The 13,131-nt window shown below is 48.6% G+C and overlaps 1 protein-coding gene across 4 annotated transcripts in view; it reads left to right on the forward strand.

The window, feature by feature from the left end:
- PIEZO1 (piezo type mechanosensitive ion channel component 1 (Er blood group)) overlaps nt 1-13,131 on the forward strand; it is a 173,349-nt gene that overhangs the window by 159,251 nt on the left and 967 nt on the right. For all 4 annotated transcript variants that reach the window (XM_020989160.2, XM_078149384.1, XM_078149385.1 and 1 more), the window contains 11 exons: nt 545-647; nt 974-1,121; nt 3,732-3,946; nt 4,438-4,596; nt 5,004-5,151; nt 9,119-9,307; nt 11,934-12,026; nt 12,137-12,309; nt 12,394-12,516; nt 12,603-12,682; nt 12,924-13,104. In XM_020989160.2, coding sequence (XP_020844819.1) covers nt 545-647; nt 974-1,121; nt 3,732-3,946; nt 4,438-4,596; nt 5,004-5,151; nt 9,119-9,307; nt 11,934-12,026; nt 12,137-12,309; nt 12,394-12,516; nt 12,603-12,682; nt 12,924-13,104 — 1,612 coding nt within the window. The remainder of the gene's footprint in view (nt 1-544; nt 648-973; nt 1,122-3,731; nt 3,947-4,437; nt 4,597-5,003; nt 5,152-9,118; nt 9,308-11,933; nt 12,027-12,136; nt 12,310-12,393; nt 12,517-12,602; nt 12,683-12,923; nt 13,105-13,131) is intronic.

Here is a 13,131-nt window from a genome sequence, read left to right on the forward strand (position 1 = left end):
AGATATAGATTATTTTCCATTCAAGTTCACAGAGGCTTCTGAAATCTGTGGTTCTAAGAACCTCTGGAATGGGTGGTCTCTAAGACTAGGTCTATGATCCTGTGAATCTCTGGGGTAAACAGGGCAGGGATTATCACCCCCATTTTAATAGATGCAGAAACTGAGGGCTAGGAAGATGAGGGCCTTACTTAAGGACATACTAATGAGTCAGTGGCTGAAGAAAGAGTAGGGTCCGGTCTCCTGATGACGTGAGAAAGCCCCTCTGGGCGTCTCTGGACGTCACTTCCTTCATCACCAGGCTGCTCATTTTGCCAAGCCTTGCTTCTTGGGTGGGAAGATAAGCCCCACAGAAGATGCCCTCCCCTCCCTAGGCCCCTGGGACCCAGGGGAGCCAGCATAGCTGGGGTGGTAGTGCCTTAGGAGGAGAGCTGCCGGAGGCCTGAGCCCTGGCTGCAAGAAGGCCCAGGCCAGCAAATGACCCACCCCCCAGCCTCCAGCCCCAGGCCTGTCCCTGTCTGACAAGCCTTCCTCCCTTGCCCTGCAGAGGAAGAAGAAAAACCAAAGGAAAGAAAAGAGAAGAGGATGAGCCGTCCCCAGGAGAAGATGAAAGCCACGGGACTCAAGATCAGGCGCTTCTTCAAGACTATGTATGTACCCCCACTTTTGTACTCCAGGCCCTGCCCAGGACTGGGCTGAAGCCACCAAATGCCATCATCTCGGGGCTTTGAGAGGGTGGCGTGGAGGGGCTGCTTGATCTGGGAGGGCAAAGAGATTGGTGCTCATGGTGGCCCAGAACCTCCCCCACCGCCACCACCTACCAGCCAGTGCAAAGGCACGGAGGTCGGAAATTATGCCTCAGAGGTCTCTCCCTGGCCTGGGACTGGTGCCCCTGTCCCTTCCTTGTAGTGATGGGGAAAAGGGGTGCCTTGGAGGCCAGGCTACCAGGTCCTGAGGTGCCACCCATCCCCAACAGGGTGCAGAATATATACCAGCCCATACGTCGTTTCTTCTGGGACATCCTCCACACCCAGTACCGAGCAGCCACTGATGTCTACGCCCTCATGTTCCTGGCAGATGTCATCGACTTCATCATCATTGTCTTTGGCTTTTGGGCCTTTGGGGTAAGAAATGCCCTCCTCTTCCCACTCCTTTTAGCCCCCCAGCCATTCAATGATGGGTTAGAGAATCTTGTCCAGCATGAATTCAGGATTTTGGTTTCTCCCACATACCCTGTTCGTGCTCACTGGTGTAGGGGATGGAGAAAAGTGGGAAATACAGCCCCTATCCACATGAGGCTCCCAATTTAGTTGGGGAGATAGGCTGCCCAGAGCAGTATTCCCATGACCAGATGCCCCAGGGACACTCCCTCCCACCCAGACCCGCCATCTTCTTTCATCCCTATTTCCTGGCCAAAACTCAGTCAGGTTGTGTACCTACGATAATAGGAACAGTAGCTCATACTTTTCACATTACTAAGTAGTATCTGCATAAACACCCATGAAAAAGAAGGTGGTGAAAAGGATTATCCCCATTTACACTGAGGAAACTGAATATCTTAGGACTTCAAGCTCAATACTCTATGAATGAATGAAGAAGTATTTGTTAAGCCTTACTATGTGCTAAGCACTGAGGATATCAATGTGAGACAGTTCCTGCCCTCAAGCAGCTTGTATTCTAACAAAGGGAGACAACCCAGATGGGGGAGTGGGGACCAGAGAAGGCAGTCACAAGGGTGGTAAATGGAACTAACTGTCCTGTCTTTTCCTGTCTACTGTCCTGTCCAGTAGCAATCGCAGTATATTGATTGATTAGTCGAGAGTAAAGACCAGAGGTGGGGGTGGAGGAGGTACAAGGCTGAGGGCAGGATGCCTGCCCTAGGGAGGCCCTGGCGTCCTGGCAGATGGCTGGATCTGGGGCCCCTGAATATGGTGGGTTACCACCAATCAAGACGGCCCTGCTGCAGGAGAGAGGGAGGACAGGGGTGGGAAGTGGGGAGAGGGATGGAGATGGCCTTCAATGGTCTAATCCCCAGGACACTGCTCCAGCTGGCTGCTGCCTCTCGGATGCATGCCAACCTTGGCAAGGAATTGGCACCAGGTCCTGGTGGCACAAAGAGCCTGGGGGCGGAGGGCTTCCCTGACCACCTCAGCCCACACTCATCTCTCCCTCTTCTAGACCCCTCCAGCCCTTAATGTAATCCAGAACCTTCTTCCCTTCCTCCAGCCCTGCTTGCCTCCTTCTCTTACTCACACATTTCTTGCACTATAGGTAAGGCACGGTGGGTGCTTTCACATCCACTATCTGTCTAATTTTCTTCTCCGATTGTTTAAGGTGTCAGTGTTATTTCCGCAATCAGGCTGAAGCTCTCTACACTCAGAGACTAGATGTGCCCTGGGGCAAATACATCACTTCTCTCTGGGTCACAGTTTTCTGATCTCCATGGTGGGTAGAACATTGGACTTGAAGTCAGAAGGTGCTGGGTTCAAATTCCTTCACTAATAGCTGAGTGCCTGTCAGGAGCCTTAGCAAAATTGATATATGTTACCCAATAAACATATATTGTATAGAATATTATATTATTATAGTATATTATTTTATATGGTATATTATTATGTAGAATTACATATTATATAATATATCATGATATATACTATATAATATAATAACAATAAGACTTTGAGTGCCTGTCTTGGATGGTTGTTATTGAGGATTAGAAGAGAGAATAATCCAGGGGCAGCTTGGTGGCGCAGTGGATAGAGCCCTGGCCCTGAAGTCAGGAGGACCTGAGTCCAAATCCGACCTCAGACCAAATGCTTGATACTTACTAGCTGTGTGACCCTGGGCAAGTCACTTAACCCCAACTCCTAAAAAAAAAAAGAGAGAGAATAATCCACAGATAGCACCTTGAAGTTGTTACTTCTGTATATGAGGCTAAAATCTGAGGCTACAAAGACAAAAATGAAAACAATCCCTGCCCTCAGTCTTTCATTCTATTTCTATGTCCAACATACAAATAATAGCTAGTGATAATAGTTAACATTTATGTAGCAATTAAATCACTCCATCCTCACAACAATGATGGGGAGGGAGGTGTTGTGATCCCTGTTTTACAGATGAGGAAACTGAGGCAAACAGAGGTTAAGTGACTTGCCCAGGGTCACACAGGGAGTAAGAGTGTGAGGGAGGATTTGAACTAGGGTCTCTAAGTCCAGCACTCTCACCACTGTGCCATCGGCGGTCTCTGTATGACAGATATTATCATCTCTATTTTACAGAGGGGGGAAACAGAGGTTCGGGGAAAACAGTGACTTGCCTATGGTGAAAAGTGGGATTTGAACTCAAGTCTCTTCTGACTCCAGTCCTTCTACTATTCCCTTCGTGCTCCAAAGTTCTACAGTTCTGTGATTCTTTTCCACAGTGTCTAGGATCAGGCACACAGTAGGGGTTCCCTAAATGTTTTTGGTTGATTGAGATGGAAAGATCAGAACTACATAAGACAGGGATCCCTTGAGTCTCATGGGGGTCCTGTTCATTTTCTGGAGCCAAAAGAACACTGGGCTGGGATCAAAGAGACCTGGGTTCTAGACTCAACTCCATCGCTAGTTGTCTACGTGACCTTCCACAAGCCACTTCCTTTCTCTGACTCAGTTTCCTCATCTGTTAAAGGGAGAGGGATGGACTCAGTCGCCTCCAAGGCCTTCTTGATTCTAACATCTCCCTCACCCTCCCAGAAACACTCAGCGGCCACGGACATCACCTCCTCCCTGTCGGATGACCAGGTGCCCGAGGCCTTCCTCGTCATGTTACTCATTCAGTTTGCCACAATGGTCATCGACCGGGCCCTGTACCTGCGTAAGACTGTGCTGGGAAAGCTCATCTTCCAGGTCATCCTGGTGTTTGGAATCCATCTCTGGATGTTCTTCATCCTGCCTGCTGTCACTGAGAGGTGGGTGCAGGGCGGGAGGTGGGGTGTGGTGGCCCTGACTTGAGGAGAGCTGGGAAGGATACCCCCTTGGACCATTAAGCAGGCTTTCAACATGGAAGCCTGTTGGGGGGAAACCAGAGAGCTCAATAATCTTCCTCCAACACATGCCCACATACACACAGACACCAGGGATCCATGCCTTTGATGGAGAGTAAAGAGGGGATTTGTGCAGAGGGGCTCACTCCGAGGCTCCCAGCCAATGGGCCAATGCTGACATGGCTACAAGGCAGCAGGAGGCTCACTAAGGAATTAGATACAGCAGCTGCTAATCCCAAAGTTCTGGCTGTATCTAATTGGAAGATTTGGGGGTCCTTTCTGGCTGAAATCTGAGTCCCTGTTGCCTGAAGTGATGGGGAGCAGGTCCCGATACCCATGTAGCTAGGGATGCCCTTAGGCAAAGCTCCATGGAGCCATGGACTTGACTTTGGGGAACCACTTTCCTCTCCCCACAGGATGTTCAGCCAGAATGCTGTGGCCCAGCTGTGGTACTTTGTAAAGTGCATCTACTTTGCCCTATCGGCATACCAGATACGTTGTGGGTACCCCACCCGCATCCTGGGCAACTTCCTCACCAAGAAATACAATCACCTCAACCTCTTCCTGTTCCAGGGGTAAGCTCCAGGTCTAGCCTCTCAGTCCCTAGAGAAGTTACTCTCAGGTACTTCAAAGTCAGCTTCACCCAAGGGGATATCCAGGTCCTAACCCCATTTTCGAGTCACAGAATTGCAAAATACAACCTCTCATCACTGGGACCTACCTTTGAGCTTTTCCCTGGCAGCTCAGTCGTAGAACATCATGGGAAGCTGAATCTGGAAGGGCCCTCAGGGATCATGGAGGCTAAGCCCTTCCCATTTTACAGACAAGGAAACTGAGGCCCAGAGAAAGGAAGCGATCCCAGCCAGAGGGTGGAGATCCTGGAGTCATCCAGGATGCCCCTCCTCTCCCTGCTAATCAACAGAGGTCATGGGGGGTGGGAAGGGCCAGAGGTTAACACATGAATCCTTTTGTCTGGGAGCAGATTCCGGCTGGTGCCATTCTTGGTAGAGCTGCGCGCTGTGATGGACTGGGTGTGGACGGACACTACCTTATCCCTGTCCAACTGGATGTGTGTGGAGGACATCTATGCCAACATCTTCATCATCAAGTGCAGTCGGGAGACAGAGAAGGTACCTGAGCCTGTGCAGGGTCAGCAGAGAGGAGAGGGGAGGGAGAGAAGGAGAATCTATGGCAGATGGACACATAGATGGATGAGTGACTAGATGGATGGATGGATGGGAGATAGATGGATGAATAAGTGGATGGATGGATGGATGGATGGATGGAAGATAGATGGATGAATAGATGGATGGATGAATAAATGGATGGATGAATGGATGGAAGATAGATGGATGAATAAGTGGATGGATGGATGGAAGATAGATGGATGAATAGATGGATGGATAGATGGATGGATGGAAGATAGATGGATGAATAAGTGGATGGATGGAAGATAGATGGATGAATAGATGGGTGGATGGATGGATGGAAGATAGATGGATGAATAAGTGGATGGATGGATGGATGGAAGATAGATGGATGAATAGATGGGTGGATGGATGGATGGAAGATAGATGGATGAATAGATGGATGGATGAATAAATGGATGGATGAATGGATGGAAGATAGATGGATGAATAAGTGGATGAATGGATGGAAGATAGATGGATGAATAGATGGATGGATGGATGGAAGATAGACGGATGAATAAGTGGATGGATGGATGGATGGAAGATAGATGGATGAATAGATGGATGGATGAATAAATGGATGGATGAATGGATGGAAGATAGATGGATGAATAAGTGGATGGATGGATGGATGGATGGATGGATGGATGGAAGATAGATGGATGAATAGATGGATGGATGAATAAATGGATGGATGGATAGAGAGATAATTGGAGAAAGGTGAATGGTTAGATAGGCAGTCAATAAACATTTATTAAGAACCTACTATATGCCAGGCACTGTACTAAGCTTTGGGAATACAAAGAAAGGTAAAAAAGATAATCCCTCCTTTCAAGGAGTTACAGTTTAATGGGTGAGACAACATGAAAACTATTATGTACAAACAAGCTATATACAGGATAAACTGGAAACAATCAACCAAAGGAAGGCACTAGAATTCATGAAGATTGAAAAAAGCTTTTTGTAGAAGGTGGAATTTTAATTGGGACTTGAAGGAGGCCAGGAAACAGAGCTGAGAAGGGAGAGTATTCCAGGGCATAGGCAAGAGCCAGAGGAAATGGCAAGAGCTTAGGGCTGGAGTGTCTTGGGGCCAGCATCACTGGATCACAAAGTATGTGGTGCTGATGGAGGTGGGATTGAGGTGTAAGGGTGAAAGAAAACTGGACAGGGAGAGAGGAGCTAAGTTATGAACGACCAATAGATTTTATATTTGATCCTGGAGGTGACTCAGAGCCACTAGAATTTGTTGAATATGGGTGGGTGGGGTGTAAGGGGGAAGGCATGGTTAGATCTGAGCTTTAGGAAGATCATTTTGATAGCTGAGTGGAGGATGGGTTGGAGTGGGAGAGAGCCTTGAGGTTGGCAGACCCACCAGCAGCTATTTCAATAGTCTGGGCCTGAGGGGGTGAGGGTCTGCACCAGAGTGGGGACAGTATCAGAGGAAAGAAGGGGGCATAAAATCAATAGGCCTTGGTAACAGCTTGGATCTGGGGGATGAGAGAGAGTGAAGAGTCAAGGATGTCATCCATGTTGCAAGCCTAGGTGACTGGGAGAATGATGGTGCCCTCAACATAGGGCAGTTAGGACAGTTATAGGGAAATTTAAAAGAGAGGAGGGCTTTGGGGGAAAGATGAGTCCAATTTTGGACTTGTGTTTAAGATGTCTACAGGACATCCACTTCAAGATGTCCAATAGGCAGTTGAAGATGGTGAGACTGAAGGTCAGCAGAGAGGTTAGGGCTGCAGAAGCAGATTTGAGAATCATCAGCATAGAACTGATAAATGAGTCCGTGGAAGTGGATGAGATCACCAAGGAACATAGTATAGAGGGAGAAGAGAAAAGGCTCCAGGACGAGCACTGTGGGAAACCCACAGTCAGTGGACATGACTGGGTGAAGATCTAGTAATGGCAAATGAGGAGTGAGCAGTGTCAGGAAAAGAGAAGAGTGATCTGTAATGTCAAAGGCTGCGGAGTGTTCAAGGAGGATGAGAATTGAGAAAAGGCTATTAGATTTAGCAATTGTGATATCGCTAGTGACTTTGGGGAGAGCAGTTGGAGTTGAATGATAAAGCTGGAAACTAGACCGTAAAGTGTTAAAAAGAGAGTGAGTGAAAGGTAAGTGGAGGTATGTAGTGTAGACAGCCTTCTCAAGGAGTTTCGTTCCAAAAGGGAGGAGAGAGAGGGGATGACAGCCAATAGAAATGGGCAGATCAAGTTGGGGGGGATTTGAGGATGGTGGAGACATGGTCATAATGGTAGGCACTTAGGGAAGCAGCCGGTAGACATGGAGAGTTTGAAGATAAGAAGGAGTGAGATGATAAAGGGGGCGATCTGCCAGAGAAGATGGGATGGAATGGGATCACTTGTGCACAGAGAAGGGTTGGCCTTGGCAAGGAGATAGCCCACCTCATCATGTAAGAAAGGGATGATTTCATGGCAGAGAGTGGCAGAAAGTCATTTCACATCTGGTAGATTCTCACACCTACCATTGTGAGGAAGGGGGGACTCAATTTTTTCAGAGATAAATGATGCCAGGTTCTCAACTGGGAAGGTGGGAGGAGGGGAAGGTATGGCAGGTTTGAGGATGGATGAAAAAGATCTGGAAAAGCTGTCGGAGGGAGTAGGATAGTGAGTCAACTAGGGAGGCGTCAAAGGATTGCCTTGCTATGCCTGTGATTATGTAACTTCCACTTGTAGTAGAGCCAATCAGCATGGTGTCAGGGTTTTCTCCAGCTTTGTTTAGTAGCAAGTGAGTAGGAGGGAAGGAGGTGGCTGGTGGGGTAATCCCAGGCTGAGGCTTGGCAGGGCAAGATTGGTGACAAGCTGGGGGGCAAAGGGACTCTGTGTAGGGTTAAGCCAGTTCACTAAGAGGCCAAGATAGACAATGGAGGAGAGTGTAGCCAGGGCAGGAATAATGGCCTGGGAAAGAACTAAGCGGCTCAGGATTGGGTGTCATGGGGAGGATGAAGCACAGCATTTGGTGTTGTTATGCAGAGAGAGACATGGAATAACCACAGGTCATGATCAGATAAGGGAATATCAGAGTTCATGAACATGGAAGTGGATATGGCAAGATAAAGGGCAGGCCCATTTTTGTCTGTAGCTGAGGAAGTGAGCAAATTGAGGAACTGAGAGATTAGGATGTTTGAGGGAGCACCAATAAGTCTCTTAGTATGAGAGCAGGAGTTGATAAGGAGAGAAAGACTATGAGCCAGGCACTAAACTCATTGAGGAAAAGAAAAGGAGTATCCTAGAAGTCATTTGACAATGGCTACCAGATTTTTGATTGAGTGAAACTCAAAAGAGAAGTTATTGAGTGATGGTGTTAGAAAGGGGAGCCTGGAAGTGTCATTGAGGAGAAAGGGGTATTCTACCTCCACTACCTCGACCAATGAGTCTGGGGGGAATGAGTACAGTGCTGGAAAGGGTAGTCAAGGAGGCTCAGTCATCAGGAGGGAGCCATAAGATAGGAGTAGGAAAGGAAAAGATTTAGGATGGAAACAAGTTTGTTACCTACCAAACAGGTATTCTAGAGAGCCCAGTAGAGGGGAAGGAAGGGAATAGGCATTTATATGGTGCCTACTATATGCTAGGCACTGTGGCCCATAGAGGGGAAATAATACTTGTTCCATAGATAACATACCTGAGGCTTCAGAGGATGATCAAAGCAGGCCTTGACTGACAAGTTAAGGATTTTGGACTGTCCATTTGGTAGACAGTGGTAATTCATTCATGGTTTTTTGGCAGGTCAATAACACCACCAAATTACAAAGAATGCCATTTCTGTCCCCATGCCCTCAGCTCTTGTTTTAATTATAGCCTCTTAGCCTCGGCCTCTGTCCCGTGCAGTATGTGGGCTCCCCATGTCCAGAATACTCATCTGCCCCATTTCTCCACCTGACTCTAGAAATACCCACAGCCCAAAGGGCAGAAGAAAAAGAAGATTGTCAAGTATGGTATGGGGGGCCTCATCATCCTCTTCCTCATCGCCATTATCTGGTTCCCACTGCTTTTTATGTCGCTGGTACGCTCTGTGGTCGGTGTGGTCAACCACCCTATTGATGTCACTGTCACCCTCAAGCTTGGTGGCTATGAGGTAAGAAGCCTGGGGATCTCTCCAAGGATCCTTGACCTCTGCATAGTCCTACATTAGAGGAACCAGATCCCTAAGTCTGCCTGAGAACAGACTTATCATGCAGAGTTATGTAGTCCAGCCAGACTTTCCAGGGCTAGCCAGGCCTCTGGTGACCAACCAATAGGAAAGATATGGAAAGATAAGCAGGGATGGACACAAGTTGCTCTCAGAGTTGACGGTTTGAGGCAGGGCAGTATAGTGAAAAGTACTTATTGGAGGTCAAGAAACCTTTGCTACTATCTTCATGACTTTGGGCATGTCATTTCTCCTGGCTGAGCCTCAGTTTCCTCATCTGTAAAACAAAGAGGTTGGACTTCCCACCTAAAAACTCATTGTACTTATGCTCCAATTCTGGTTCATTACTAGCTACATGACCTTAGAAAACTTACTCTCTGGAACTTGGTGACCCCATTTGTCAAATCGGGAGTACAGTGTCCACAGGATTGTTGTGACTGATTCAGTCATTCATACTTTCATTCATTCATTCATGCACACATGCAGTAGAACTATATTAAGCACCTAGTTTCTGCAGAGGACTGTAATGGGTGCTGGGGGAAGTATAAAGATCATCAGATATAGTCTTTGCCCTCATGGAGTTTCCAGTCTAGTAAAGGGATAAGACATGAACAGTTATTACATGCTAGTAGTAATATATGGAGAATTGCTTTAAAAAAGTGAAATCTGAATCTCAAGTCTTTACTATAAGGGAAGCCACCTTGGATTGGTGGCATTCAAATTGTGCAGGAATTCAACAAGGCGAGAGAGGGAGGGGCATCCCAGGATAGGGCACAGTGTGAGCAAAGGCAGGGAAGTGTAGGCCGTGTTTGAGAATAGGTCCATTTGGCATGATCATGGGATCAGATGTAGAGCTGCAAGGGACCTTAGAATCCATCAAGTCCAACCACCTCTATTTTACACATGAGGAAACTGAGGCACAGAGTGGTTAAGTGACTTGCCTAGGTCACACAGCTGGTAAAGTATCTGAGACTGGATTCAAATTTAGGGCTTCCTGACTCCAAGTCCAGACTTCTATCCATGATGCCACCTGGATGCTGCTCTGTGGATGAAAATAAGGAAATAAAAGGTGGAATGGAACCAGATGGTAGGGGCCTTTGAATGGCCAGGCAAAGAGTTTTAAGCTTAGTAGGATAAAAGGAACCAGTGGAGATGCCCTCGACAGTGTCCCCAAAGTCTAAGCTTTAACTTAAAACTAGCCTAAGACCTATAGGACACACTATCACCCTCTCAGGTATGCTTCAGGAGCAATTTATGTGAAGACCTGATGGGTGAGGGGGCTGAAAGATGGGAAGATGTGCGTAGAGGCCACTGCTATAGTGCAGACAGATGGGTAATGAAGGGCCAGCAATAGGCTGGTGCCAGAGCGAGCTAGACAACGGAGAGATGCCACATAGCAGAAATGAATAGGAGTTGGCCACCGCTTTGTTACGGCAAATGAAGGAAAAGAGTAGAGACCAAGATGGCCCCAGGGGAAACTGGGTGAAGTATGGGGCTGCTGACAGAGATGATGGGGTCAGCAGAACCAGGTTTGGGGGGAAGGAGGAGCAGCTCAGCCCTGGATTTGTTGAGTTGGAAGTACTGGTGAGACATCCAGGTGGAGATGCCCTGTAGGCAGCTGGAGTAGGGGGTTCACAGCTATAGATCTAAGAATCACCTGGACTAAATGAACATAGGTGGTAGTTGAAGTCATCTGAGTCAATGAGATTGGAGCAAAGTGAAGCGAGAGAGGGAGAAATAACAGTGAGTGAAAGGAGAAGGGCTCACAAGGATGACAAGATTTAATAACAGCTAGAGTTTACATAGGACTTTGATGTTTATAAAGAACACACACACATACATAAAATTTCATTTAATCCTTACAATTCTATGAGGTAGATGCAGTTATTATCCCAGTTTTACAGATGCAGAAACTGAGACTGAAAAATGTTAAGTGGCTTGGCCAGCATCACAAAGCTAGTGTCCAGCAGTCTAGTTACTGTGTCGCCAAGCCATCGATAGTGAGTGGAAGAGATAGAAGGTCGTGATTGGAGAGTCCAATTACAACATTTAGGGACCTGGAGGTAGCGTAATAATAAAGAGATGGTAAGGTCTAGAGTATGACCATGATGGCGCTTGGCTGAAATGGGGTCGAGGTTGTTGGGTTTGGGGGAAATGGAGAAATCTTGTGGTCAGGTTGTCGTAGAGACTCTATACAAATATTAAAGTGCCTCGAGATGGTGGCTATGATGGAGATGGCATAGGGTGGGGGAACAAGAAGACAGATCAGGAGCCAGGTACTGAGGGCACTGGTTTGAGAGGGGGCACTAAGTGGTAGAAAGAGAAGGTATAAATAATATTGTGCAATGAAAAGTTCATCAAGGTGGTAGAAATGGGATCTGGCAATGGGGCTGGGGGACAGAGAACCTGTTGACACCTCCCCCAGCTTGTGGAGAGTGGTCTGAGCAGAGGGAAAGGATTGGGGGAGGGGGTGTTGAGGGGAGAGATGGTATCCTGCAGAGGGAGTTGGAATGGGGGGGGGAATGACGACTCCTAAGACTGAACCAACTCTCCCCCCCTCCCGCCCCCCCAGCCCTTGTTTACCATGAGTGCACAGCAGCAATCCATAGTGCCTTTCACACCTGCTGCCTACGAAAAGCTGACCAGGAAATTTGACCCTTTTCCGGTAAGCTGCCCTGCCCACTGGAGTGAGGTGTGGGTAGGGGTGGTCAGACGGGAAAGGGGGGGACCAGAGGTGGGCCAGCTGACCCTGTACTCCCTCCCACTCCAACACAGCTGGCCATGCAGTTCATCAGCCAGTACAGCTATGAGGACATTGTCACAGCACAAATCGAGGGCAGCTCTGGGGCCCTGTGGCGCATCAGCCCCCCAAGCAGGGAACAGATGAAAAAAGAGCTATACAATGGCACATCCGACATCACCCTCCGTTTCACCTGGAACTTTCAGAGGTCTGGGGGCCCACGATGGGGTGAGGGGCTGGGCTAGGGACTGTCTGCCTTCTCCCCAGCACTCACTCTCACCTGCGCCTGCAGGGACCTGGCCAAGGGAGGCACTGTGGAGTACACCAATGACAAACACACGATGGACCTCACCCCCAACAGCACCGAGCGGAGGCAGCTAGCCAACCTGCTGGAGGGGACCACAAACCAGGCTGTGTAAGTGGCATCCCCTGCACCTGCTCCAGGGAGGGGAGAGCGCATCTGGGTGGCACCATCCCAACTCCATCACTCCGACTTTGTAGGGTCATCCCGAACCTCTTCCCCAAATACATCCGTGCCCCCAACGGTCCTGAGGCCAACCCAGTTAAGCAGCTACAACCAGGTGAGTGCAGCAGCCAGTGGGTGGGGTGGGGAAAAGAGAGGGGCCAGGGTGGTTGTTTCCCTTCTTGTGACTGGCTAAGAGCCTGCATAGGGCATCCCAATGTACCCATCTCCGAGTCCTTGGACAGTGCCAAGAGACCCACTGTATCCCGGGGCGGTGGGGAGAAGGGGTGCACACTCCCACTACCCAAGCCCAGGGGTCTGGATAAAGCATCCCTCAAGCTTCTGCATCTCTTCCCCAGATGAGGAAAAAGACTACTTGGGGGTGAACCTGTCCCTACAAAGGAATGGGGTGAAAGATGGTTCCCTTGAGTGGTGGGTGATCACCATCGAAGACTGTCAGCCAGACTGCAATATCCTGCCCATGGTCATATTCAGTGACAAGGTCAGCCCCCCGAGCCTGGGCTTCCTGGCTGGATACGGGTGAGTGCTGCAGTGGTGGAGGGCCTG

Source organism: Phascolarctos cinereus, unplaced genomic scaffold (genome assembly GCF_003287225.1).
Source record: "Phascolarctos cinereus isolate Bilbo 61053 unplaced genomic scaffold, phaCin_HiC Scaffold_2;HRSCAF=192, whole genome shotgun sequence".
Taxonomy (NCBI): Eukaryota; Metazoa; Chordata; class Mammalia; order Diprotodontia; family Phascolarctidae; genus Phascolarctos; species Phascolarctos cinereus.